This window comes from Myotis lucifugus, unplaced genomic scaffold, assembly GCF_000147115.1.
Source record: "Myotis lucifugus unplaced genomic scaffold, Myoluc2.0 scaffold_520, whole genome shotgun sequence".
In the NCBI taxonomy this organism is placed as follows: Eukaryota; Metazoa; Chordata; class Mammalia; order Chiroptera; family Vespertilionidae; genus Myotis; species Myotis lucifugus.
Window position 1 is genome coordinate 116,583 of NW_005871568.1, and position 26,058 is coordinate 142,640.

Sequence of the window (26,058 nt, forward strand, 5' to 3'; positions counted from 1 at the left end):
CCCTGATCACCAGCCAGTCCTAGGGACCCCACCTGTGCACAAATTTTGTGCACTGGGCCTCTAGTGTGTGTGTGTATATATACATCATGCCCCCTACTTGGAATTGAGCCTGCAACCTGGGCATGTGCCCTGCCCAGAATCGAACCGTGACCTCTTGGTTCATAGGTTGACACTCCTCAACCACTAAGCCACACTGGCCAGGCATTAAGTCCCTTCTTGAAATGTAAGCTCAGGGTATTCTTAGGAGGAGGAGAAATACTTTCTACAGGCTTTAGATCAAAGTTAATCTCACTTCAGAGTATCATTAACAACAGTACCTTCTTCACAACATAAGAAGTGAAAGCATGCAATTTGCAAGCCATATTTATAGGACTATCACATTTCTAGATAAGGAAGACAATTTTTTCTCTTCTTATAAAATTTGGATTAGACAGCGATTGAACCCCTTGGCCCCAGGCTGTTAATAGTAGTTCATCTTCTAGCAAGAGATTTCCTTTTCTTTCTTTTCCCCACTTATTCTAAAATTTTCACCATAGGCATGTATTAGATCTGTAATTATAAATATAGATTAAAATCTTTGGCTCTTGGGGCTCACATCAAATAGGGTCTGACCCCCTTCTTTTGTGGGCGCCCCAGCTGTGCTCCCAAACGTGCGGAGAAGGGCAGCGTCCGTGAGCCCCCTGAAGCAGTGCTCCCCGTGAGCTGAGCCTCCCTTCACTCTCTGTCACAGGTCATCAACGGGCTGGTGCAGACCACCGGCTGGCCCAGCGTCGTCACCTGCCTCAGCAACTGGTTTGGAAAAGGAAGGTGAGACTTTGTAAAGTGTGTGATTGTCTAACCACCTGCTGTACGCCTGGGACTAAAGCAAAATAACATTGAAGGGCAACTGTCACAGAAAAATAAAAGGTTTTAAAAAGGAAGGTGAGAAAAGGCCACCCTGTTTCCAGCAGCGTTATTTTGTAAAAGACTTCTTTTAAAAAGACTTTATTTTCAGTTTTTCTTTTTTTTTTCTTTTTTTAAAAAAATATATTTTATTGATTTTTTACAGAGAGGAAGGGAGAGGGATAGAGAGCCAGAAACATTGATGAGAGAGAAACATCGATCAGCTGCCTCCTGCACGCCCCCCACTGGGGATGTGCCCGCAACCAAGGTACATGCCCTTGACCAGAATCGAACCTGGGACCCTTGAGTCCGCAGGCCGACGCTCTATCCACTGAGCCAAACCAGTTCTGGCTTTCAGTTTTTCTTTAGATTTATTGTGTGTGTGTGTGTGTTGGGGGAGGGGGGGGACACTTTAACTAGTCTATGAAATAAAATTATTAAAACTTCTGGGACCAGAGGTTCTGAAATGCAGGTGGCCTTTGTTCCAGGAGATGCCCACCCTGCTGTGGGCAGGGCGGGTCTGTGTCATTCTGCAAAGCTGACCAGCAACATGGCCTTTTCTGGCCTCCTGGGGGCCTGGGAGACGTGCAGAGGACACCCTGCTTCAGGCCACATTAAAAATAAGACCCAAGGCACATGGAAGTGTGACAAGTCCTGACTAGTCACCCAGCGCCTGGGAGCAGAGGTGCGCTCGGCCTCTGGTGACCTGACTACAGTCCAGATGCCACAGTAATGCTGTGTGACCCACGGCTCCGGCCAAGGCTAGGGTTAGCGAGTGTGGGGAGATACTGAAAATGGGGAACGAGAACAGGAAGCCAGTTCCCTGAGCCTCATTCAGCTACTCCATCCATTGGGCCAGTCAGCGGAAACTCGTGTTGATGGGATAGTTCATCAAATGATTGGACTCAGTCTGCAGAGGCACACATTTAAATTTGGGGTCTTCCAAGAACTTCAGGAAAAGGCCTCATTCCTCTTTTTAATCATCAATAAAGAAGCTCTGAGCGAGATGTGTAAACACACCTGAGTCTCCGAGGTGAGAGGAAGCCCAGTTGTCTGCAAGCATCCCAGCCCTGCGTCCTGCAGAAGTTCCTGCACCGCCTCTAGTCCTCGACCAGCTCTCATGCGTGGCACCAGTGCCGTGTCCCACACAGCGGGCCCACGTGAGCTTCTGGACATCATTTGCTGCCTTGTGTCTTGTGTTGCAGGCGAGGTCTGATTATGGGGGTCTGGAACTCCCACACCTCAGTGGGCAACATCCTGGGGTCCTTGATTGCTGGCTACTGGGTGTCCACGTGCTGGGGCCTGTCCTTCATCGTGCCTGGGGCCATCGTGGCAGCCATGGGGATCGTGTGCTTCCTCTTCCTCATTGAGCGTAAGTACCCGTGGCCTGAGAGAGGACCACCCCCGGAGGGCACGCGTTGCTAAGAGAACGGGCTGTTGCTACGTCCTGTGCAGGTGTGTGGTTGCCCTGGCTGCCCCCACACCAGGTAGACTTCCTTCTTCAGGTGCAGGCTTCCCCGTTAGCTGTTTCTCTGCTGGTCATGCTGGATTTCCTACTGTTTCCTGGTTTCTGGAGTAACAGGTTGAAATTCCTCCCACCTGTCCCCCTGCCCTGCAGCGTCAGGCATGCGGGGTTTTCCTCGTGTCCGGGAGTCTCGCGACTTCCTCAGGCCTGCCACGTCGCTCACCTCCAGGGGCGCGGTGCCCGGCCCGCACCTGCTCACCCAGACCTTGTGTGCTTTCTGATAAGGTGTATCTTGGACAGTGTTGTAAAACCATGGCACAGCTTATGACCATATCTTACCTGGGTGAAGAGCGTTCCATTCTAGACTCAATTCCAAACTTGTTTTAATTGAATTTCAAATTAATTTTTAAAATAGAGGCCCAGCAGGACAAAGTTCTTAGGTGTGCCAGCGGTGGAGAAGCTGGTGCTGCCAGATGCCAGGGCGCTCAGACTCACACGCCTTTAACTGGGCCCGAGTGGCACCGAGTTCTGGGAAAGGTCCTCTGTGCCACCTGTCTTCCTCCAGGCTGGGTCCTGCCCCCTGCTCTCCAGGGCGCCTTCACGCATTAGTCACCTGAGAGCCAGGCACTTCCTCTTCGCCAGCGCAGGGTCCCCTGGATGCAGTGCCCTGTTCTCTCCGAGGTCTGGAGTCCACAGTGACCTTTAGTCTCTTCCTCAACCGATAAGAGGCTGGTGCTGGGGGAAGGAGGAGGGTGGCAGTGGGCGGGAGCTTGCTTGCTGGCCTGGCCTGGGATCTGAGGGCCAATCCCCACGCAGGTCCATCAGCAGGGCAGGGCCAGGCAGGATTTCCAAGAATAAGGAAGCATTGGCTTGGTCTTTTGTAATCAAAGGAATGAGAGCTCCCTCCCACTGAGCCACCACTCCTGTGGCTCCCGCGGGGTGTCGGGTTGGGGAGGCAGGGGCGGTGCTGAGATTCTGAACAGAAGGCTTTCCTGGAACTGTCTTCCCATCATTCCCGTCCCTCTGGTCAGCTTCCTCTGATTCCAGGGGTCCCCCTGCTGGCTTCCCGCTTCGTACTGTGGTGACCGTAGGGCTCTGTCTCTCTCCTCCTGGGTCCACTCTTGGGGCAGAAATGCCACCAGAGACCATGCCTGTAAGGCTGTCCTACGAGATCTTACTGTGGGGGGACAGGTGAGCACACCCAGACCGACACTGTGCCTTCTGCCTCCCTGGCTCTCCTGGCCGCAGCCAGCACTGACGGCGGGGGAGGTGCCGTGGAACCGAGCCCGGCCGCCGAGCCCGGCCTCCCTCCTGTCTGCCCTCTCGTTCCTCCGCTTGGTGGTTTTTCTGACCGACAGTCTTAGCCTCCGCCTTATGAGTAACTGTAGTCAAGGTTCCCCAGCTCCTCAGTGAGGCCCCTATCCCTGTTCTTCTTGGTGCCACCAAATCCTTCCCTGCCCCTCCTTCCCGGCTCACCCCACCGCTGGCCTCCTCTCCCGCAGGCTCCATACTCTGGGGGGCCGTGTCCTCAGTGCACTGGGTCTCCCACCAGAGCCCTGGTCCTCCAGTGCCTGATCTCCCTCAGTACCTCATCTCAGTACCTCATCTCCCTCAGTACCTCATCTCAGTACCTCATCTCTCTCAGTACCTCATCTCACTCAGTACTTCATCTCCCTCAGTACTTCATCTCATTCAGTACCTCATCTCAGTACCTCATCTCTCTCAGTACCTCATCTCACTCAGTACCTCATCTCAGTACCTGATCTCTCTCAGTACCTCATCTCACTCAGTACCTCATCTCCCTCAGTACTTCATCTCATCTCAGTACCTCATCTCTCTCAGTACCTCATCTCCCTCAGTACCTCATCTCAGTACCTGATCCCTCTCAGTACCTCATCTCTTTCAGTACCTCATCTCAGTACCTCATCTCAGTACCTCACTCACTCAGTACCTGATCTCTCTCAGTACCTCATCCCACTCAGTACCTCATCTCAGTACCTGATCTCTCTCAGTACCTGATCTCAGTACCTGATCCTGCAGTCACTCCGCACCGCTGGCACTTCCTTCGGATGGCTCATCGCTGCTGGAGGTTGGCTGTCCTTGTCCCACCGCCCTGGCTACTCCTCTCTCCTCCCCCAGCCTCTGCTAAGGCCGGTCCCCCATCCCTGGTTCACGGCCCACGGGCACCTTCAGACTTGGTGTTTGTCTGCCTTCCCGCTGCAGGTCTCCCTTTCAGCCTCCTCGGTGTCTCCCACGAGCGCAGCTCTGCCTCTGAGGTCACACCTGCCCCTTGATTTAAAATCTGAGGTTGGCTGTGATTTGTGTTGGAATGAAGACATCTCTCAGACTCTTCCTAATAACGAGAGCGCGCACGCCCTGCAGCTGTTCTTCCCATGTCATCAATAGGACACTTTCAGGAGGGAGGGGGAGTGGCTACCGCGTGCCGCGTGCTTCCTGTGTTCCAGGCCCGGGCCAGGCGGCCAGGCGTGTGGCTGCCCAGGGAAAGGGCCTGAGGCTCAGGTGCTAACAGACCTGCCCAAGGTCACTCAGCAATGGGGATGTTGGGTGTGACCAGGTGCCAGCTCACCGTTCAGGCTTTCTTAAACTCTGGCCATGGATCCCTTAGGTCCTGGGATGGGTTCAATTAAAAATAATTTTTTTATTTAGATGATAATCTTTTTGAAATTTTATTTTTTAATTGAGTTTATTGGGGTGACACTGGTTAATAAAATCATATAGGTTTCTTGGTTCATTTCTGTTCCCTCCTCTCCCTACTCCCTGAGTGTACCTCATCTCTCTCAGTACCTGGCTGAGCAGCGAAAGCTTTGGGTGCCCCCTCCTTGTGACCTGCTCCTTCTTCCTGCCCAGGGCTAGGCCCCGAGGACAGAGTGCCCACCTGTGGGCCCCTCGTGTCTGCCTGTGAAACGGCTCTAGGACGTGTCCCAGCCAAGGGTCGTGTGTGCTAATGTCCCCCAGGCGAAGGCCCGGGAGAAGCCCTCTTGTAGGCACTGGCCAAGCCTCGGGAGCAGGGAGGCCTCCTGGCTGGCGGGGCACAGGGCGGGGCACAGGGCGGGGCACAGGGTGGCTGCGGAAAACCCCGGGTGAGCTGCTGACATCTCTTTAGTGGTGACCACACATGTCAGGTGGGACCAGCAGTGCCGTCCCTGCCGACCTGCGTGGGGTGAGCGTGGAGGAGCCTCCAGTCCCTCAGAAAGTGCCCGGCGAGGCCCGGGTCACCCTCTGTGTCACATGGGAAGCTCAGCTGTGGGAGCTTTAAAGCCCGTTAGCTCAGTTTGCTTCGAGACAGTTAAACTGTTTCACCAAGTGATTCAAAGACCAGCTTCTGGGTGTGGGGAGGGAGCAAGCTGTGTAAGGGCAGCCTCCGGACGCGGAAGAGGTGAGTCTGCTTCCCCCGCGCCCCACAGCTGTGCTGGCCACTGATGCCCAAATGCACCAGAGTCATTTCCAAGGCACAGGATGGAAAGCCGAGCTTCCAGCTTTGTTACTCTTTCACGTGTCCTTCCTCCTGGCATTTAGATAAAAGGCACTTTATTCTATATCAAGATGGATGTTTGGTCCCCAGTAATTTTCATTTCTAATTCATTCCATACACTCAGCAACTCCTCACCCATGTCCCCTGTAACCTTCTGTTCTGAAATGCTTTTCCTGTCCTTACATTTCCTCCCGGAAGTCCTCCTTCCAACAAGCTTCGCGTGGCTGTCACTGCGGTGTGTGTGCGCTCGGCGTGTCTGGGGTCACATGTGACCTGTTCTCCGTATTGCGCAGCAGGCTTCATGCTCCTGCCGCTCGCATTTGTTGGGGGCGGAGGGCGGGCAGGGGGTGTGGGTTCTCTGTGGGGTGGCCGCCTGCTCCCTCACCCCACCAGGTATACTGCCTCGGGCATTGTCTTTTTTCTGAAATTGCTGCTAATTGAGTAAAAGTATCAGATGGGTCTTGTTTTGGTTTAGTTTTTGTGTTGGAGGACACGCCTGGCCCCAGGTTCACACGTGACTACATGTTTGGTTTTTCAGATCCGAAGGACATCGCCTGCTCGTCCACGCTGGTGGCGGTAAGGACTCTCTCTCTGCTTCTTGTATCCCTGCTACAGAGAAGTGAGGTGTAATTTCTGGCTGTGGATTCAGTCCTTGCTCTAACTAATTTTTTTCCTCCCAGCATCCGAAAAGCTATGAGAATGGCGTGCACAGGTTTCGGCTGCAGAAGCAAGCCCTACCTGACGAGAAGAAGCTGCTGGTGAGTCATCCCCGAGCCGCTTAGCAGGCGGTCAGAGTCGCTGCCTCAGGGACCCGTCCCAGACATCCAGGGTCCTCACAAAACTGGGTCTCGCGTTTCATTAGTAAATCTCGAATTTGTCCTTGTTAGGTTTCTTTGGGTAGCAGGCTAAGCTTACTTTACATTTTTAAAATCAAATTTGACAGTCATTCATTCGTTCCGCAAGTATTTGCAGCATTCCGTGTAGCGGGCACTGCTCCAGGTCAGGCTGTGCCGCAAGCATCAGTGACACATCTTGCTCCTGTGGGACTCCTATTTTGGGGGGCGGGGGGACAGCACCAGCTAAATGCCAGGAAGACGGAGAGCAGGGAGAGGAGCAAGCTCTCCGGTGTCTCTTCTCATAAGGGCACTAATCCCCTCACGAGGGCTCCCCTCCTGACCAAAGGCCCACCTCCAAATACCATCACATCAGAGACTGGGGTTCAACACATGAATTTGGGAGGAACACAAATATTTGGTCCACCCCATCAGGTCTTAATCGATGTCCAAATGGCTCAATTCCTCTTGGATTGTTTTTTCAAACTATGACCTCCTGGTTCATAGAGCGGTGCTCAACCTCTGGGTCACGCCTCCGGGCCCTCTCCGACTGATTGAAGACTTGCCTTTGCCCTTGATGCAACACCTCAGGCCCCGTGTTCTGATGCAGCTACTCACCAGTAAAGCTGGCCACGTCTTCTGAATAAATGTCACTCTTCCCTTTCCTGGTCCTTCTATTAAAGTCTGTTTACTAGCCGTCACCAAACAGACAGTTACCTAGTTAGAGGCTGCACCACAGGCAACCTCAGTGTGGACGCCATTAGGCGGTTATTGGCCCTTTCAGAGGGGCCTCTGAGCACTAACTGGACTTTGGTCCTCGCCCTATGTTGCAGGAAGAGCTCACACACTGCAGGTGGCTCTGGCGGGCAGGCAGGGTGTCCCCCAAGTTCAGCAGGAAAACCTGGCGTCCCCTTTCCCGGAGTGACCCGGCTCAGACCACAGGACCTGAGTGGAGTGTTACTCAGCCCCCATCATGACTGCCTTTCAGGCGGCACTGCCTACTTTGTGTTTGTAAACTCCGTGGAGTTCTGCAGCTCTCAGCCGGGACAGCACCTTGGGCCTGCTGGGGCCTGCTCCTAGGACCCCTGTCATTGTCCGGGAGCAGCCTGTGCCCAGACTGGCTCAGAGCCCCAGGAGACTCAGGGCTCAGCCAGGGTTGAGAACTGTGACTTAGTCTCTTGACCTGGACAGCTAGCATAATTCATGAGAGAAAAGTTTACTTCCACACTCAAGTGGTAGCTCTTCGTGTTCATGTATTTGTATGGAATTGGCCGTAGGAAGACAGTGTGTTTTCACATTGGGGGCTTGTCATCGTCATGCTGAAGCATCACGTGTGTGGTAAACATGACCATGTTTACCCAAAGGCCAGTCCCCTGTGCCACGTCTGCCAGGAAGCCACTTCCCGGCCCTCAGGATGGCGTCCTGCTGCCCATGCGAGGTGCTGGGCTGAGCCCACATTGCGACCATGGCTGGCGCCTGCCCCCCCATTGTCCCAATTGTTGTTTTTCACTAAGTATCGAGAGACTGATATGGCAGTGCATTGTCATCTTTTTGTTTTTAATAAACTGCATTTGTAATCCAACTGGCATAGATTGTAGTGAGATAAATACTTACAGGCTGTGTGATTTTGTGGAAAGTCTGAAATACAGAGAAACATTTTAAGTCCTTGAACTTCTAGTTCAGTCATGAGCGACAGTTTCAGGCCATCTTGCTCGGACTTGGAACCCCATCCCACCTTGGGGACCGCTGTTCTTTGCTTTAATAGTGCAAACTTGTCCTTTAGCAGTGTCCAGAATCAAAATTTATAAAATATCAGAATTGGTTTATGCATTTTAAAATAATGTTGGTACTGATCATGTTCATCCGTTGTGAGCTCCTTAAAAAATGCAGGCTCAAAGAAAGCATTTATTGACATTTTCATAAAAATTGCATGTAATTTCACCACTTGATGATAATCATTGCCAGGTTAGAATTTAGCTTCTCTCTATAATACATTATATAGTTACCTTGTTATATCTGTACACTAGAGGCCCAGTGCACGAAATTCATGCACAGGTAGGGTCCCTAGGCCTGGCCAGCGATCAGGGTGGATCAAGGCTCTGGCTGCTGGCTGGGACCTTCCTTCCAACTGCCGGCCAGGGCCTCTCTTCCCTGGCTGCTGGGCAGGGCCAGGGCCTTCCTCCGTTCCACGCCACCCCATGGTCCCATGGTGGTCAGTGCACATCATAGCAAGCAATCGAACTCCTAGTCTCCCGGTCCAACTCCTGAGGGGACACTTTGCATATTAGCCTTTTATATATAGAGATATTTAAACATATATAAATATTCATAATGTATGTATATATTCCTTGAGATCATGATAAAATATAATTTTGAGTATTTTGAGCATATTTCCATGTCATTAAAATCTATAACTTTTTTTATAACTGCAAGATATATTATTACTACGGATGGACTTAACCAATTTTCCTCAGTGGTGGTTGACATTCATTTTATTGTAGTTTTTCATCGTCCAAATTATTTTTCACAAGCAGATTCCTAGAATGGCTGGGTCAAAGGGTTTTGCATGTTTAGTTAGTGCTTTCTAAAAACACGGGGAAGCTAATGATTCTAAGCAATGACTGTGGTGAGAATGTTCTCCAAGATGCCCTGAGACTCTCAGGAAGCCCTTAGCCATCAGGAACCCTGGCCTCCCTTCGCCAGAGGCATTGACAACCTCTTCTTTCTCTTTCCGATGGGCTCACCTCCAGGACCCAGAGACGCAGTGCTTGCTGCTGTCGGACGGGAAGCGTGCTGTCCATCAGAACCACGTGATCACCCTCCCAGCCGAGGGCGGGGGCAGCATGGCCGCCATCAGCTTCACCGGGGCCTTGAAAATCCCCGTGAGTACCAGCCTGGGGGGATTCCCAAAGGGGGGCGTCTGTGCATGTGGTGGATGAAACTGGCCTTAGAAAAGGCAGCTGTGTTCAACAGTGCACAGGTCAGAACCTCAGCGGGGCCAGTTCACAGGCAGCCCAGCCCTGAGCAGGGCCGCAGTGTCTGTCTGCCTCACGCTATGTTTTAAAAAGTTTTGAAATGAGCTGTCTCCATTTAGAAATTCAGAAATTTCATAGACAAACAGGCCTCTCATCGTCCCTTGAAAAACCTGAGTCCCTGGCCCTGCTGGGCCTCCACGCCCTGTGTTCACTCCTCCCTCCCAGCCGCCTGCTGGCCCCTGAGGATCTGAGGTGGCCCCTGGGAGGCACCGGCCCTGCGTTCTGCTCTGCGGGGTGGGCCCGCTCGACTTCCTCACCCATGAAAGTGCTTTAGGAGCCCGGACCTGCAGGAAGGAGGGCGAGGGTGCAGACAGAAAGCTGATGGGCCACAGAACCTGGGCTTGTTCTTTGTTTAAAGATGAGGCGAGCTGTGTGCAGGGAGGTGGCTGGTCCTGGCTCTGGGCAGACAGGCATGCGCACTGCCTGCTGGTGGGCCCTGTATGTGACCAGATGTGAAGGAGATTCAGGGAGAAGGTGTTCAAGACAGGGCTAGGGGCCCTGGCTGGTTTGGCTCAGTGGACAGAGCGCCAGCCTGTGGACTGAAGGGTCCCTGATTCAATTCCAGTCAAGGGCAGGTGTGCAGGAGGCAGCCAATCAATGATTCTCTTTCATCATTGATGTTTCTATCTCTCCCTCTCCCTTCCTCTCTGAAATCAATAAAAATATTTTTTTTTAAAAAAAGGGCTGGGGTGGTGTGCAGTGGTGAGATTTCTTGTTGCTTCGGAGTTTTCTGGTATTAAATTCACGGGCTCCTCAGCAGAGAACCGGGGACTGTCAATGGACATGTAGAAGCCGTTTTCCTCTAACACGGTGACCAGAGAGGCGGTGAGGGCACAGCAGGAGCAGTGAGGGCACGGTGACCAGACGGCGTGTGCAGGAAAAGGGAGAGCGACCCTGCCCCAAGGGCCACGACGGCCAGGCCGTGGGGGCCGCTCTGGAAACTCCTGAGCTGCCGCCTGTGGGCACTCGTACTCACAGGAGCAGGCATGGCTCTCACACGGCCAAGACCAATTCACTGACGCTCACCCTCCGTGAGAGGGGCAGAGGGACGCAGCCCGGAGGCCCCTTAGTGCGTGTGTGGGGCTGGAGGGGGAAGGGCGCACCCAGAGCGTAGAATCACGCAGTCACAGCCTTAAAGGGACTTGGGGGACCCGCTGTGGAACAGATGAGACTGGGTGGGCCCGGAGTCCGGACCTGCTTTCAGTCAAGGGCGCTGCAGCCCAGCCTGGCCGCCCGCCATTGAAAGAGAGAGAGCTCTGGGCTGGCCTGCAGGAAACACTGTTTTAAATAGAAAGTTATTTTTTAAATTGTCTTGTTAACGCTAGTAACCTTTCTGTTGTACCTTATTGTGTAGCTGCCTTGAATACTTTTACTGAAAGTGGGGTACACACTAGTTAAGAAATGCAAGTGGGGTTGTGCAGAGAGCAGGCTGAGTGCCCCGGCCAGGCTCACCCGGCCCTGCCTCCGAGGAGCTGGGTGTCCCAGCAAGTGTGAGCCACTCGGAGCCCCCACTCCCTCATCCGTCACTCGGCTCAGTGCCTGGTGTCATGCTCACTGCTGTTCAAGGATTGAAGGAGGTCACTTAATTAGAGCTCTGAGCACGCCAGCTACATGGTGAGGATGGAGTGAATCACACACACCCTCCCGCTGGGGTACCCCCTGTGCAAACATCAGCTCCTGAACACGGAGCTCCTGGAGGAGCCCAGGACGTAGAGGAGTCCTCTGGTCACTGCATAGATGGCGTGTGCTTGCCTCGCTGTGGTGGGGCCTGTGCACGCAGCGTTGGGAGGGCCGGGGGGGACGTGTGACCCGGTTCTCACTAAAACTTCCCAGGCAGCACCTGGAACTGGCTCACAGGCACCTCCAGGGACCACAGACAGGCATTGTCGGGTAGCCATCAAACTCCAGCCCTCGTTTCCTCATGAAGATCTGCACTGCTCTTCCGGGTGTTCCCCGGCACCCACAGTTTGGGTGCAGGCAGGGCGCAGCAGCCCCCATCCCTTAGAGAATGGGCACATGTTCTGTGTTCCCCGTCACTGTATAATGTGCGGTGGTTTTGAGTTTTGGTTTCAGGGGAGAAAGAAATAGCCATGAAATACTCAGTAACCAGTTGACTCTCCGCTTCGTCCTGAACTCCTTCAGTAGCGAAGTGCTCAGAGCGAAGTGGTGTGAGGGTCACATCAGTGCGTATTGTCACTGACTGAGCTGATGTAAAGACGGGTTTCTTCCTACAGGGCAGCCGTGAGCTGTAGGAGCCTGCGGAGTTGTCCAGGACCCGCATCCCAGGCATCCTGTGCAGCCACACTGCCCCTCTCCCGCCACCGGAGGAGTCAGCCCAGACCAGAGCTGTGGTCTATGGGCGCCGGGGAACTTGGGGTGCGGTAGCATATTGAAGTGAACACAGTGAGTGCACCTTTGGGATAAGCCGCTCTCTCTCTTTCAGGGTGTGGTCGAGTTCTCCCTGTGTCTGCTCTTTGCAAAGCTGGTCAGCTACACGTTCCTCTTCTGGCTCCCTCTCTACATCACAAGTGTCGGTGAGTGCCTGCGGCTGGAAGCACAGGCGTTGGCTCTGTGCGGAGGCCAGGATCCGAACTCCCTTCAGCTGCTGGTCCCTTGGACTTGGAAAGCAGAGGCTCATGATGCGTGCGGATGTGAGAGACACACTTCTGAACCCAGTGACATGAGTAGTGGACACGTATAGACAAAAAGGCAATTGGGCTGAGCATGTTCTGTTGCCATGGCCATAACCTCGATGGGATTAAGGGGCTGACATGCCTGTCCCAGCCGTGGCTGCTGGTTCCACGGGGTCTCCCTGTTCCAGGGCAGCCTGCGTTTAAATCTAGTTCCATCAGACGCTGGGCCACAGCAGGTGGCGAGCAGGAGCGGAGGCCCTGGGGAGCTGAGATAATAAGTGTTTGATGGTCTGACCTGGAAATTGCTTCCTGGGGACGAGCTCCAATTTGAGGGAAGAGCAGGTAGTTTGTCTTATTTCCCAAGTGCAGCAGGGCTGACGCTGCAGGTGGTGACAGGACATACCAGCTCAGTAGCAGCATGCACGCCCGTGTGTGACCATGACAGGAAAGGCAAGAGGGGTCCAGACGTTCCTAAGAGAAAAGGTCCCCCATCCAGGGGCTGCAGCCTCGGCTGAAAGGGAATGAGGATGGTCGGGGTGGGATGGTCGGGGAAGGACGGTCAAGTAGGACCCAGAACTTCTGGGTGTCCCCCTGAGAGGTGGGGAGATGCTGGCTCTGCTGAATGGACAGGGAGGAGAAATGTGGAATGTGGGTTTGCAGGGTGCAGACCCCATGTTCCCAGGGTCATGAGGACAAGCGGACGTGGCCTGAGCCCGAGCAGGAGGGCTGACTGTCACAAGATGGAGGCTGAGGGGACAGTGAGGGGACCGGCATGTCAGCAGGGGCGGGGTCTGTGGGGCACAGGGAAGGCAGTAAGGAGCTCGGGGATCCTTCCCTGTCTAGCGGCCCCACTTCTGTCCTGTGCTGCGTGGAACCCTGGCGACACTGAACCAAAGTGGGAGCCAGTGAGACTCAGCAGGACCAGTGCTCACTGGGGGGCTAGTGTTTAGTTCTCACCTTTCTGTGTGTCCACCGCATGCTGGGCTGCTTGCTTTCCTCCATCGGAGTTAGCTGGCAGCTCCTCGGTGTGCATCATGCTTAGGAAACAAAAGGGTGTGGTGTGAGCATCTTCCTTACAGCGTCACCCTTCGGTCTAACAGATCACCTGGACGCCAAGGAGGCGGGCGAGCTGTCCACCTTGTTTGACGTGGGCGGGATCTTCGGTGAGTCCATCACCCCCGGCTCCGTGCGTGCAAACAGTGGCACATGAGCACCCAGGGCCCGGACCTCCTAGAGCTGGCTACCCCTGAGAGGACGATGTGCCCCCTGGGTACACCTGCATGGGCGCATCCCCTCCCGAGTCCTGGCTCTGCCTCTGCACCTGAGCTCTGTCAGGGACGGGTGCCCAGCAGGCGGCAAGCGGGTGGTGTTAGTAACCTGACAAGGGAGGCGGGACAGGGGCTTTCAGGGCCTAAAGCAAACCCGAGGCTCCCTCGTGGTCTCGCTGGGCGGTGCCTCCAGGGCACTCGTGTCTGACCACAAGCACATCGGCCTGTTCGAGGTCAGGCATCGCTGAGGCGGCTTCCTGCTAACGGGGACGTGAACGGGGACTTGGGAGAGGACGTCACTGCCTTCTCGCCCTGTGACTATATGTATATCCTGCTTCCTCTCCGTGGGGCCTCGCCCGGGGAGGCAGCCCTCAGCACCCCCCTCTGCCTGGCAGGTGGGATCCTGGCAGGCGTCATCTCGGATCGGCTGGAGAAGAGGGCCTCCACCTGCGGGCTGATGCTGCTGCTCGCGGCCCCGACGGTGAGCTGCCCACCGCTGCCTCCCTCTGTCCTCCACCAGCCAGCACTCTCCCGCCAGCCCAGGCTCGCTCCATCCATGGCTCAGACCGCCCTTGGCAAACCCCGTGGGCCTGCAGAGCCCTGGCCTCCCCTGCCCACTGCACATCAGGGCCCTCCCCGCTTCCTCCCCCGACTCCCACCTCCCTCAGCGCTGACCCCGCCCATCATGTCCACAGCGGGTCGCACTGTTTTTGGTATTCAGTGGAGCCAACCTTGGCAGGGGACTTTCCGCTCTGCAGCTCGGTTCCTTTTCTGCAAAGTGAGGAGACCGCAGCAGCACCTCACATTGTCAGTGTGAGGGCTAAAGGAACACTGTACCGTGACTGTCTTTACAACATGTTACATGTAACATTATTACTCCCCAGCTTGCATGTCATTATCTGGTCTGCCACTCGGCTGGGCTGTGACTGTCCCCAGACCCAGGCCTAGTTTTCTGCCATCTTGGGTGGTGGGCACCGCCCAGCACAGACACTCAAGAACCTTCTCTAAGGAACTGACTGCGTGTGGCCCCCAGGCCTCGGGCCCCCGCTCCCCCAGTGCAGCTGTGGGGTCAGTGGTCAGACTCCAGGAGAACTGTCCCAACCCAGTCCTTCTGGCCAGGAGCTCAGAGAAGGAAGCACCGCAGGGTCCCCCAGCTCAGGGCCCCCAGCTCAGCGAGGGCAACGGGGACCCACGTGTCAGAGACAAGGCCAGCGGCTTCTGTGCCGGGCCCTCCACAGACGCCTGCCTTCAGCCCACCCGGCCAGGGAGCAGGGCCTCCGTTCTGTTTAGGGCTGCCCCTGTCTGGTTGGCTCCTGAGAGCCACCTGCCTGGCTTCTCGGAAGCACAGACTCCAGGGCACTCTCTCGGCCACTTGTCGTAACCCACTGTTACCCTGTTTCCACCCGTTCACAGCTCTACATCTTCTCCACCATCAGCAAAATGGGCCTGGAAGCCACCATCGGTGAGTCCACGGGCCCCGCTTTTCCTTCACACACGTCTTTTGCCCCCACAGCTTGGTGAAATGAAATGAAAATTAACAAAGGAGCATTCAGCTGGTGTAACGGGCACTTGGCGAGGCTGAAATAGTCCCCGTGACCTCTGGGTGGGACGTTGGGAGAGGCCCACAGGACTCCTGCTCCCAGGCACCAGGCCTGCCCATGTGCAGGTTGAGAGCCAGTGTGGGAGCAGGCAGGCCACCTGCCTCGGGCAGTGACGGGCCTTAGGTGCCCAGTGGCCAGGAGCCACTCAGAGGCCAGATGTCACCTGCACTCCCGGCAGGTGAGAGCAGGCAGCAGAGCAGGGCAGGCCCCAGCCTTCCTCCCAGCTGGCTCCTGTCACTGCCACTCTCGGGCAGTTGCGTAACCCTGAAGGACTGTTTTTAACTCGCACTGCCAACTCATGGCTCTGACACCTAGAAATACTGTTTCCGTCCTAACAAGCCAGCAGTGGGATGGGCAGGGATGAAGGCTGTGTGATCCCACGGAAAGTTACGGGGAGGCAGGTTGCTAATGGGGGGATATCACGGAGGTTGCTGCTACCTGGTCCGAACGCGTCTGCACAGAGGAATGTGAACTAGAGGGCGGTTTAGGAAGTAACTGCGTTTCAGAAACAGGCACCGTGGTACTGCGGGGACTCCGCCAGTTTCCCTCGGGGCTGCCGCCAGCATGTGGGTGCAGGGAGGCCTGCCGCTGCAGATAAGGCTGTGGCTGCTGGTGGCCAACAGACCACAGGGGCATTTGCTATCCCGGGGCACGTGTGGTCACATGTGTACTTGGTGCCCCGGGTTTCGCCCCCTCAGTGTGTCAGCAGCTGCTGTCCATTGAGGTGGAAGAACGGAGTTCCGGGTCCGAGCACAGCCTGACTCTTGGGAAAGTGGCTGGACTTGCCAAGCATGTCCCAGGGCAACTCCGAAGGAGGTGTTTATGACGATGGCCCTGGCAGCCCCCCGCCCTGGATTTGTGGGCCATCTTCCCAGCATCCCACTGGGGCAGGACCCCTTTGTGATGCCAGGCTGCCCACCTAGGGTTTGCTGAGACTCTCCCAGGGGCCCAGTTCTGCTCCCTAAATCCCCTGTGGTTTCTGGTTTCCACAGCCATGCTGCTGCTCTGCGGGGCCCTGGTCAGCGGGCCGTACGCGCTGATCACCACCGCCGTCTCCGCAGACCTGGTGAGTGGGCGCGTCTCAGCGCAGAGCCGGGGGACAGGAGGGCAAGTGCTGGCCGAGGTGGTCACCTCTTCCATCCCTGACAACAATGGTCTCTATTAGTACCATGCTGTGTTTAGAAAAGCACTTAAAAAAATTTTTTTTCATTGATGTCAGAGAGGAAGGGAGAAAGAAAGAGAGAAACATCAATGATGAGAGAGAATCATTGACTGGCTGCCTCCTGCACGCATCCCCCCACCAAGGATTGAGCCCGCAACCTGGGCATGTGCCCTGACTGGGAATCAAACTGTGACCTCCTGGTTCATAGGTCAACACTCAGCCCCTGAGCCATTGTGCCAGGCTAGAAGCACTTTTTTTAAATGACCAGTATCTATCCATTTAAGAGTTTTCTGAGCAAATGAGGGGAGATTGTAGCCCCCATTCTATAGACGAGGAGGCTGAGGTGAGGCCAGTGGTCTGGTTCACCCCTCTGTGCTGGCCTCGCAGGCCCTGGGACTGTGCACCCAGAGCCTGCCCTGGGGCCGCGGCAGTGAGGCCCGCTCCTCCCGGGTTCGGCCCACTCTGGGTGCCCACCCTGTGCCCGACCCTCCACTGGTGTGGGGCCTGCAGACAAGCCAGATGGGGTCCCAGCCCTGGGAGGACATGTTCCAGACAAGAAGCCACCGTGGTAAAGAGGCAGTTCCTGTGCAGGACGGTAGATGTCAATGCCACGGTGGCAGGAACCACCCTCGGCCTTGGGACCCCCAGGGACCACTGACCATCTTCCTGGAGAAGGGCTGCTGCCCAGGCGACAGGTGACTCCCGATCCCAGAGACCCCAGTCCAACCCGAGGAGGCAGGCCATTCCCACCTACAACGTGGAGGACAGACACGTCACACGGTATCATATGCCGGCACCTGAAGGGAACGTGGCACTAAAATACAAAATACCTTTTAAAAGTAGTTCCGTGTATAGATAAATGGGGAGAAGATACATGTGCCAAACTCTGCCCTCCAAGAGGAAGCGAGCCTCCCGCTCCACGGGTGTGGGTTGTCTGCCACCTCCTCCCACAGGGGGCAGGTGGGACAGGAAGGTCATGTGACTCAGGGATACCTGACAGACCCGACCTCTGCCAGGGGTCAAGGTCAATGGCAACAGTGATAAGCATGTCGACACGTGTGCCCTTGATATGAAGGGCCGAACACGGCACTTATCCTCTAGTTTTCCTCCCCCAAACCCACTCCCCATCTAATCGTGAGGAAAACATCCGACAGATCCCAACAGAGGGGTCTCCTACTCCTCACAGCTGTCCGGGTCACCAGGAACAAGGGAAGCCTGGAATCCGTCACAGCCAACACGATGACTCAATGTCATGTGGGCTCCTGGACGGGAACCTGGGACAGAAAGAGATTAAACGTCCGATAAAAAACCAATGCTACCCAAATAACGCATAGATTTTAGTGAATGACGTACTGGGTGGTGAATTATAAGGAATGAACATGGGGGAAGTGGGTGCAGGACGTACAGCCCCTCGAAACCTTGTCAGTCTTTCCAAGATGGGCTCTAAGGGCAGATGCCCACGCTCAGGACTGCTCTGCTGAGTTCTTGTGTAGGTTGCCCTGTGGAAGGCTGGGCTCCTTTCTCCCCCTGAGGCCCTGGGACGAGCTTCACACCGATTTCCCTCTCTTCAGGGGACTCACAAGAGTCTGAAAGGAAACTCCCACGCCCTCGCCACCGTGACCGCCATCATCGACGGAACCGGGTCTGTAGGTACGTGGGTATTTTAGCTCTAAATTTAATTGTCGCGGGAGCCGCACCGTCACGTCCTAATTAACAGACGCCACGATTCCAATTGCTTTGGTGATGTTGGGATCAGCCGGCTTCTTAAAATATGAGCAGAGCAGAAGCGCGTGCAAGCCCAGGGGATCGGGGGTGGGCACAGTCTGTCCTCTTTGGCCGGATGGTTCCGGAGACGACATGGGCGTGAGGCTGGTTGGAACTCTTCGTCAGTGTGAAAGCACCCAGGGTTTCATAAAGCCGCCTGTCGGCAAACTCCGGCCCGGCCCGCGGCCTGCTGGCCCAGTGATGTGTCGCTGTCATCTCCAGAACAGACTCTATGGGAATGGAAATGGCAGGAAAAATAACAGGTCCCAAAGCCGGATTCCAGTGTGAGCAGCCTTGCTGAGGTTCTGGGAGAGCGTTCAGTAGCATGTTCTGAAGGACAGAAAGGTGGTCAAGTATGAAACTCATCCTCAGAGAGGGGCAGGTGGCCACCGGAAACCACCAGCCTGTTCTTACCAGCCAGTCCGAAGGCTGGCAGCCGCGGGGAGCTTTCATGTGCACTGTGACTGCTCCCTGCGGAGGCCCCGGAGCCCCCTGTGCGGGCCCTCGGCCGCCCGTTGTCTAGGAGCTCGGGCTCAAGCTTCTGCGCTCCCCAGGGTCATAACAGCCCCGTCTTTGTCCTCATCGTTGGTGCCTTCATTTTGCCGGATCTGGGGGTGGCTTTGAATTTGCTGGATGGGGCTAGTGCCCACCTCTCTGTTTGTTTTAAAGTGAGACCATCCCCTTTGGGGCATCTCTCGGGCCTGCAGACATGTCCAGGAAAGGGAGGTGGGTGCTCTGCCCCCTGGTGTCTGCGGGCAGCTCGACTCCCCGAGTGGAGCAGGCCCCCGCTCTCCCTGGCTCACGTGGCCCACGAGAAACTTCCACAGCTGGGAGTCACGCTCACGGGAAGTCGGGCTATGATGCACTGGGACTGTGCAGCCTGCGCTCCGCCTCCTGTCCTGGAGGCCTTGGTGTGAGTCCGTCGACTCCCACTGTGAGCCGCTGTTAGAGGCCATCACAGCTGCTGGCAGCACCGGTTGCTGCCAGAAAGCAAGGATGGGGCTCAAAAAGAGGGAAGAATGAATGAGGAGAAAAACACATCTTTCTTGATGTTCTCAAAACAAGAGGGAAGCAGAGGTAGCTGCCTCAGAGGGAGTCGCTGCATCTGTAAAGGGGCTGCGCTGAGCTGTGTGGGAGAAACCCAAGCGCAGCTTGGAACCCCTCGACCTCACGGAGGACGAAAGAGGGCACCCGAACCACGTGTCACCCCTCCACTGACCCCAGCACTCACTGATGTAGATGGTCGCGCCCACACGCACAGGCCTGGCAGGGACCCGGACCTCCAGGCTCTACTGCTCCAGTGCACAGGCCCCGAGGGTGCGGTCGCCATGGAAACCGCACACGCTTGTCCAGGTGTCTCCCTCATTATTTCTCTCCAGAAGTGCTGCCCAACATGGCAGAAGCAGAGAAAGGCTGGAGAGGAAATGCCTGCCGGCAAGGCCACGGTGTCCGAGTTCTGCCGTCACGTGGAGAGTCTGTCCCACGAAGTTTGAGCGGAAGCGTCCCGTGTCCCACGGAGGAGTCCACGGTGGCGCTTCGCCCCGGCCTTCGTGTCTGGCCGTGGATTTCCCCGTGGGCTCACATCTGCATCTCTGAGGTCTCTCTTCGCCCGCTGTGCCCTGGGCACCGGAGGCCTCATTGCTGGCACAGGGGGCTGTTTGTTTTTGTTACGTTTTCTTCTGCTATTTTCTGTGGGGATTTTTTCTGGAAAACTTACTCTTCAGATGTTGAACTTTCTGGATTGATCTTCCATTTCCTTTTCTTCCTTTCTTTCCTTCCCACCTGTACCGTGTTTTTCTTCTTTCTCGGAGGCGTCTTGACGGTCCGACCTCTGGTGACCTTTTCCCTCTGGCTCGCAGTGTTAATATTCGTTAGGTTCGCCTGCCCTTCCGTGCGGCCTCCTCTTATCTCCTGGCTGCTGTTAGACCGAGTCATGTGAAATCGCCGACACCGACCCGGTTTTCAGACACAGAAGTGGAAGTTCCGGATGGTTCAGCCTCGTTGTCGTTAGCTCTGAGGGGATTACACTCCTGGAGTTTTCTTCTCCCCAGTCGGGGCCTTTCCTGCTTATTTGCTTTCGCTGAGGTTCCTCAGGTACCGGCGGATCCTGGCCCGGCCCTTCATGCTCGTTCTTCAGGACGAGCCGCTGAGCACCTATTAGAAGCTTGCTGCAGGGGAGGCGTGTCGCTGCTGGTGCTCAGGGTCGTGGGTCCGCCTGGAATCTGGAGGAGATGCCCCCAGTGCCCAGGGGGAGGGGGGGCATTGGCTACCAGCATTCTGCTGTGTGTGGGAGGGCAGGCGGCGGCTTGGCAACGCTGGTGGCCTCCCCCGCATTCCCCTGTGCTTGGCTGCTGACTCATCCTTGCCCTACACTGGCCTTGGTGTCCCGGAGCCCAGAGCCTCTGGTGCAGATTCTCCAAAGGTTAAGCTGTGCTCGCCTGCAGGAGTGGGGGTGTTGGGGGAGGGGTGTGTTCACTGGAGTATTGATGTTGGGGAGGAGAAATCTGGGATGGGGGGTGGAGGGACATAGGGAACAGTGCTTTAGACAAGACCACAGCCAACTCCCCTTTCCTCCCCCGCCGCCTCCCCCTCCCACCCTCTGTTCCTCCCTCCCTCCCGCCCTTGCCTCCTGGGCCTGGATGGGCCTGGCCCTGAGCAGGGGTCCCTGGCGTCTTCCTCTAGAACAGCGGTTCTCAACCTGTGGGTCGCGACCCCTTTGGGGGTCGAACGACCCTTTCACAGGGGTCGCCTAAGACCACCGGAAAACACATATATAATTACATATTGTTTTTGTGATTAATCACTATGCTTTCATTATGTTCAATGTGTAACAATGAAATTGGGGGTCACCACAACATGAGGAACTGTATTCAAGGGTCACGGCATTAGGAAGGTTGAGAACCACTGCTCTAGAACATGAAGTAGCACCTGCCACGTCTGCTGTGTCCTTTAAACCCACCCTCCAGGGACCGACGCCTTCTCACCTCCCTTCTCTTCGTGGGTTTATGAGTTTTAAATTCAATTGTGGTTCGTTTGTGGTGTTTGGGAGGTTAGAGAACAACCTACTGTGTTTACCTGGAAGTTCTTCTGAGACAAAGAAAACCACAGTCACATCTCAGGTTACAAAAGTAGTAAGTGCCCTTTGCAAGCACTTGCGGGAGTATCGGTACGTAAAGGAGTAAAGTGGGGACCTCCCTCTCTGAGACCAAACCTCAGAGTTCATGCCTCTCCCCCGTCAGACAGTTCACCATGCACACACGTATCACAGTCATTCCGTCCCTGCAGGAGAATAATGGCCAAACCCACCCGCAGACATTCTTGCACAGGGGCCTTTGGGCATCTTGAGGAATATTTCTTTTCTTTTGTTTTTATAATTTTTTTTAAATTGTGGTCATTATTTTAGACTTAAGAAAAGTTGCAGACAAGTACAAAGAATTCACACAATGTTTGCCTTATCATCTCCCCCATCCTCTCACCCCACACACTTATAACACGAACCTATCCACACACATGTACACTTATGGATACATAAGCATATTTTTTCTGAACCTCTTAAGAGTAAACTGCATTCATGCTGCCCCTTCACCAGCAACTATGTAGTCAGTGTGTTTTCCCCGAAACAAGGAACTCCCTGACGTGACCTCAGAACAGTGATCAGAATCAGGAAACAAGCATTGATACTGTCTTAGTATCTATGCTCCTTACCTTTCTCCAAATGATATTTTTATAGCATTAGACTCGGATTTCTTTATTATGAAATGTTTCAATAGGATTATTGGATCAAAAGAACATTTTAATGACAATGCATATTTTAGATTTGCATCTAGAAAAAGGTGGTGCCAATCGTGCCCTTGGCAGGACTGAGTATAATTAAGCTTTTTACCCCTCACCCCTCTGATAGGTGAGGCAGCGACGCTACTGTTTTCATGCTTTTGCTTAGTTATCAGTGAGGGTCTGAGCCCCACTCTGGTACTGCAGACAGTCCCGCCCCAGGCCGTCCTCACGCAGAACGCGTGCCCACTTGCCTCATTTCAGGAGCGGCCCTGGGCCCTCTGCTGGCCGGGCTCATCTCCCCGTCGGGATGGAACAACGTGTTCTACATGCTGATGTTTGCAGATGCCTGTGCCTTACTGGTAAGTCTGTGGCTCCTTGTCAAGCAGCCTTTCATGAGCGTCTCCGTGTGACACCTTCCCCGAGGGCTCCGGCAGCTCTCAGGGACGCTGGGCCTGGGGCATGTCCTCACTTCTCTAAATGTCGCTGCCTCTTCCTGGTTTAAACAAAGGGCAGAAGCAGAAGCACCCGTCTGCTGCTGGTGCTGCAGGCCCATGCAGAGAGGCAAAGTGCAGGCCCCCCTGGGGCTCCCGGCCGTGTCACCTGCAGGCCAGGGGAACTGCCCATGGCGTGTGGTCAGACGGGCGGCCGGGCTCTCACATCCACCGGCCAACCCTCTGCAGTGCATGCAACAGCCAGGCTGGCGGGGCCTCCCTGCCGGGAGAGGTGCACACGGGCCGGAACTTTCCTCGTGTGTCAGAGGTTGAGCTCTGTCCTTCAGAATCGTCGCCACTATTGAGGGCCTGTCCGACACTAACAAACAGCAACTATTTTCCTCCTGTTTCCCTTTCTCTCAATGACCCGCTTGTTATAATCACAGGCTTCTTCCTACCCACACTTCTCACCTTTGGAACTTGGTAGAATTGATGTCAGAAAATGCCGCTTCTCTCTCTCTAGTCTGTACATTCGAGGGGACTTCTAAGCTCCCACTTGAACCTGAAGCCTCCAAGGAGACGAACGTTCCTCCCTTGGGGTTCTGGCTGAGGCTCGGTCCTGGGTCCTGCGTGGCTGCGTGGGTTTCACGCTGTCCCTCCAAACCCTCCCCCAGCGCCCGCTGCCTTCTCCCACTGGCACAGCGTCCCAGAACCAGACGTCCCTCAGGGACCCGTTCAGAGCCCCAGGGCACTGCCCACCGTGGGCCGCGAGCTCTTCTGGGGGCTGGTGTCACACTTGGGGGAAGACTGGAGAGACACAAAGAAAACCAGTTAAATTCAGGCGGTGCTCGGTCCTCAGTCTGGACTTGGGAGCTGGTCCTGAGCCCTCTCGGCATGAAAAAGATCATGAAGGCGAAGAGCTCGCCAAGGCGAAGGCTGGGCTGTCCTCGGTTTACCAGGCAGCATCAGCAGCGCCTGGGGGCTGCGGGGCGGGCAGCGAGCGCCAAGGCCCACCGGGCCAGGCTGTTCCCAGGACAACCGCCTCAGCTGCCAGAGCCCGTGCTGAAGGCTCGCCTGGCTCTGAGCCCCTGCGCGGCTCTCCAGTCCCCTGTGTCACGTGGTTGTGGGTCACCTTGTCTTTCTGTCTTTTTCCCATGGGACATTTCATGACTGGACTCACTTCGTTTTAAACATGAGTTGCACCTGGAGTCCCTCTGGCTGAAGTCCCTCCTGCAGCCTCATTTCCAGCAGCACGTCCTCCACAGGGATTCGCAAGGAGCAGCCCTGCGCTGGGGCTTCCACTGCCTGTGCGCAGCCTGGAGGCCTTTATGTTCTGAAGAAGTGTCCCGGGGGCAGACGCTGGCATGTGCTGGGCGAGCCCAGCAGGCCGGCTCCAGTGGGGGCAGGGCGGCACTCGGGGTCTCGGCTCTCGGGGTCTCCGTGGCAGTGACCGTGGTCTTGTCTTTGTTTGGGTGCAGTTCCTGATCCGCCTCATACACAAGGAGCTGAGCTGCCCAGGGTCAGCGACAGGGGGTCAAGTTCCGTAAGTCCCCCCGGGCCCCTCCCCCCTGTAATTGCAGCGCTGCTGCTTCAGACGTCACTCTGGCTTATCTGCCGCCCACACCTGGCTGCTCTCACAGAAGAAAGACAACTCCCGCTTCCCCTTCATCCCACAGCTCGCTGGCTCCCCTTTTCCTTTGCCCATAAATGGCTGGTGTGGATCGATCCTGGTCATCTCCCCTCCAGATCTGAGTGAAAGACGGGAGACGGGAGATGCCTCCTTTGTTCCCAGGGAGCTGGGCTCTTGTTCTCAGGTGGCAGCCAGAGCTCAGCCCGGCCACTGCCCCCTTCCTGTCTCCACTCCCCCCTTGGTCCCCAAGGCTGTGGGGCGGGGCAGGGCTGGGCAGGAAGCCCCCCTCAAAGGGGAGGGAAGCTGGCACTCCCTCCGAGGGGCTTGTGCAGGGCCAGGGGCATCTGTCCTTCGACCGCCATGTCTGTGTGACCAGCTGCTATTTTATCCTTTCCTTTCAGGTTTAAGGAACACTGACCACTCAGTCCTGCAGAGGGACGCCAGGCCCGTCCACAAACTGTCTTTCAAGGAAAAGTTCAAATAAAGGATCCTGTGTTGAAAAGAATGACTTACTCCTGCCTTTTGCACATGCACCTGGAAAAGACACAAAAGCCACCTTGAGAGCTCCCGGCGCTGTTTCAGACGGGCCTGGCGCTCGGGGACCGCAGTGAGGAGGTGCCGCGGCCATGGTGGAGCCCGGGGGCACCTGGCACGGACTGCGGGACACTCAGGTGCCCTGTCTCTCAGGTATTTCGGCGTAGAATGCTAGAACGGGGTGAGTGCCCGAGGGCGGGAACTCCAAGGACACTCGTGGAAGACAGTCGGCTCCAGCAGCACAAGGGAGGAGGCAGCCAGCAAACAGCCCCTTCCCAGTGACGGAGCCTCGCAACTGAGTCAAACCCACGGAGCAGGACTGCCGGCACTTCCTCTCTGTGCCCACCTGACAGCCACTGTGAGAGGGAGCAGCGAGGAAGCATCCACGCCTGCGGGGCCCCGGGGGCACCAGGAATGCCAGCCCCAGGGCCCCCGGGATTCCCGTCATCCCAGCTCTGGGCCCTGACACTGCTGGTCCCCTGTGGGGTCCGGGAAGACGGGGCAGGGGCCTGAGGGCTGAGGGGAGAGGCACTGGCAGTGGCTGGTCCCAGTGCTGAATGTGTTCACTCCCCACGGGCCAGACACCTGGGACGGCGGGTTTATTTATTTAGAGTGTGTGCTGTGCTGTGGGAGCCTGGCTCACAGGGCATTTGTTATTTATTAAGACAGACTGATTGTTCCGTGGCCACTGTTCTCTCGGTTGTTGCCTAGCAAAACCCTTATCTACCCTTTGAAATAAAATGTTTTTTTAAAAAACTCAATCAGAATGGTGATTGTTCCTGCTCACTTTCCAATAGAACTGCGTGTTCCTGGTTTTCTGTTCCAGCAGAGAAGGGCCACCCTGCTGGGGAGCAGGCCGAGCTTCCGTCAAATACAGGATGTTTTGTAAGTCATGCAATTGAAGGCATAAGCCAAGATTTGTCCTTGACTGTGAAATGTCACCCAGGGGAGGAGCGGGCTGCCCTTGAAGTCGCACACGGAGTGCAGGCTTTCAGACCTTCCTACACAGGCATCTCCAGGTCTGCGTGACGCGCATTTCCCTCAGGAGGATGCGTGGATAGCACTCCCCGCTGCCCCTTCACAGCATGAAGGGCGGTGCTCGGAGCCGGTCAAGGTCACCACCAAGGTCAAGGTCACTATCGTCATTCCCTCAAGAGTCAGAGAAGGGCCAGGCCTGATGAAGGTCTTCTGAATGGCCCTGTCCTCACAAGCCGGCTAGCTTTTTCCTAACAGAAGTTACTGACACATTTAAAGGGTTTCCTCCTCCTAAACAGTTCCACAAACACCAAGTGGATTATACACAGCTTCATACACACAGTTCACTCAGCTCACAGGTTTGTTTCTCTTTTCCATCCTGTGTTTTGTCCTTCACCTCCAGCAGCTTCCTTTTCCTGGGTCCCTGTCCCTGGCTTTCAGCTGCCCCTCCGGGCCCTGCCCACAGGGGTCAAGGTGGCCGCGCTGGTCCATGCCCCTTCGATTGCAGCCCCCTGCTCACCACCTCTGTCCTCGGTGCTCACTTTTGAATTAAATTGAATAAACAAAGGGCCACTCAG

The 26,058-nt window shown here is 55.6% G+C and overlaps 1 protein-coding gene across 1 annotated transcript in view; it reads left to right on the plus strand.

Annotated features, from left to right (window-relative positions):
- The window catches only part of SLC37A1 (solute carrier family 37 member 1), a 42,033-nt gene extending 16,772 nt beyond the window's left edge, over window positions 1-25,261 (plus strand). Inside the window, exons 7-20 of the mRNA XM_006103894.3 lie at window positions 731-807; window positions 2,088-2,254; window positions 6,379-6,416; window positions 6,521-6,598; window positions 9,424-9,555; window positions 12,152-12,242; window positions 13,442-13,504; window positions 14,005-14,090; window positions 15,023-15,071; window positions 16,203-16,276; window positions 17,944-18,022; window positions 22,172-22,269; window positions 23,820-23,884; window positions 24,373-25,261. Coding sequence (XP_006103956.1) covers window positions 731-807; window positions 2,088-2,254; window positions 6,379-6,416; window positions 6,521-6,598; window positions 9,424-9,555; window positions 12,152-12,242; window positions 13,442-13,504; window positions 14,005-14,090; window positions 15,023-15,071; window positions 16,203-16,276; window positions 17,944-18,022; window positions 22,172-22,269; window positions 23,820-23,884; window positions 24,373-24,388 — 1,113 coding nt within the window. The 3' untranslated portion in view covers window positions 24,389-25,261. The remainder of the gene's footprint in view (window positions 1-730; window positions 808-2,087; window positions 2,255-6,378; window positions 6,417-6,520; window positions 6,599-9,423; window positions 9,556-12,151; window positions 12,243-13,441; window positions 13,505-14,004; window positions 14,091-15,022; window positions 15,072-16,202; window positions 16,277-17,943; window positions 18,023-22,171; window positions 22,270-23,819; window positions 23,885-24,372) is intronic.
- The last annotated feature ends 797 nt before the right edge of the window (window positions 25,262-26,058 follow it).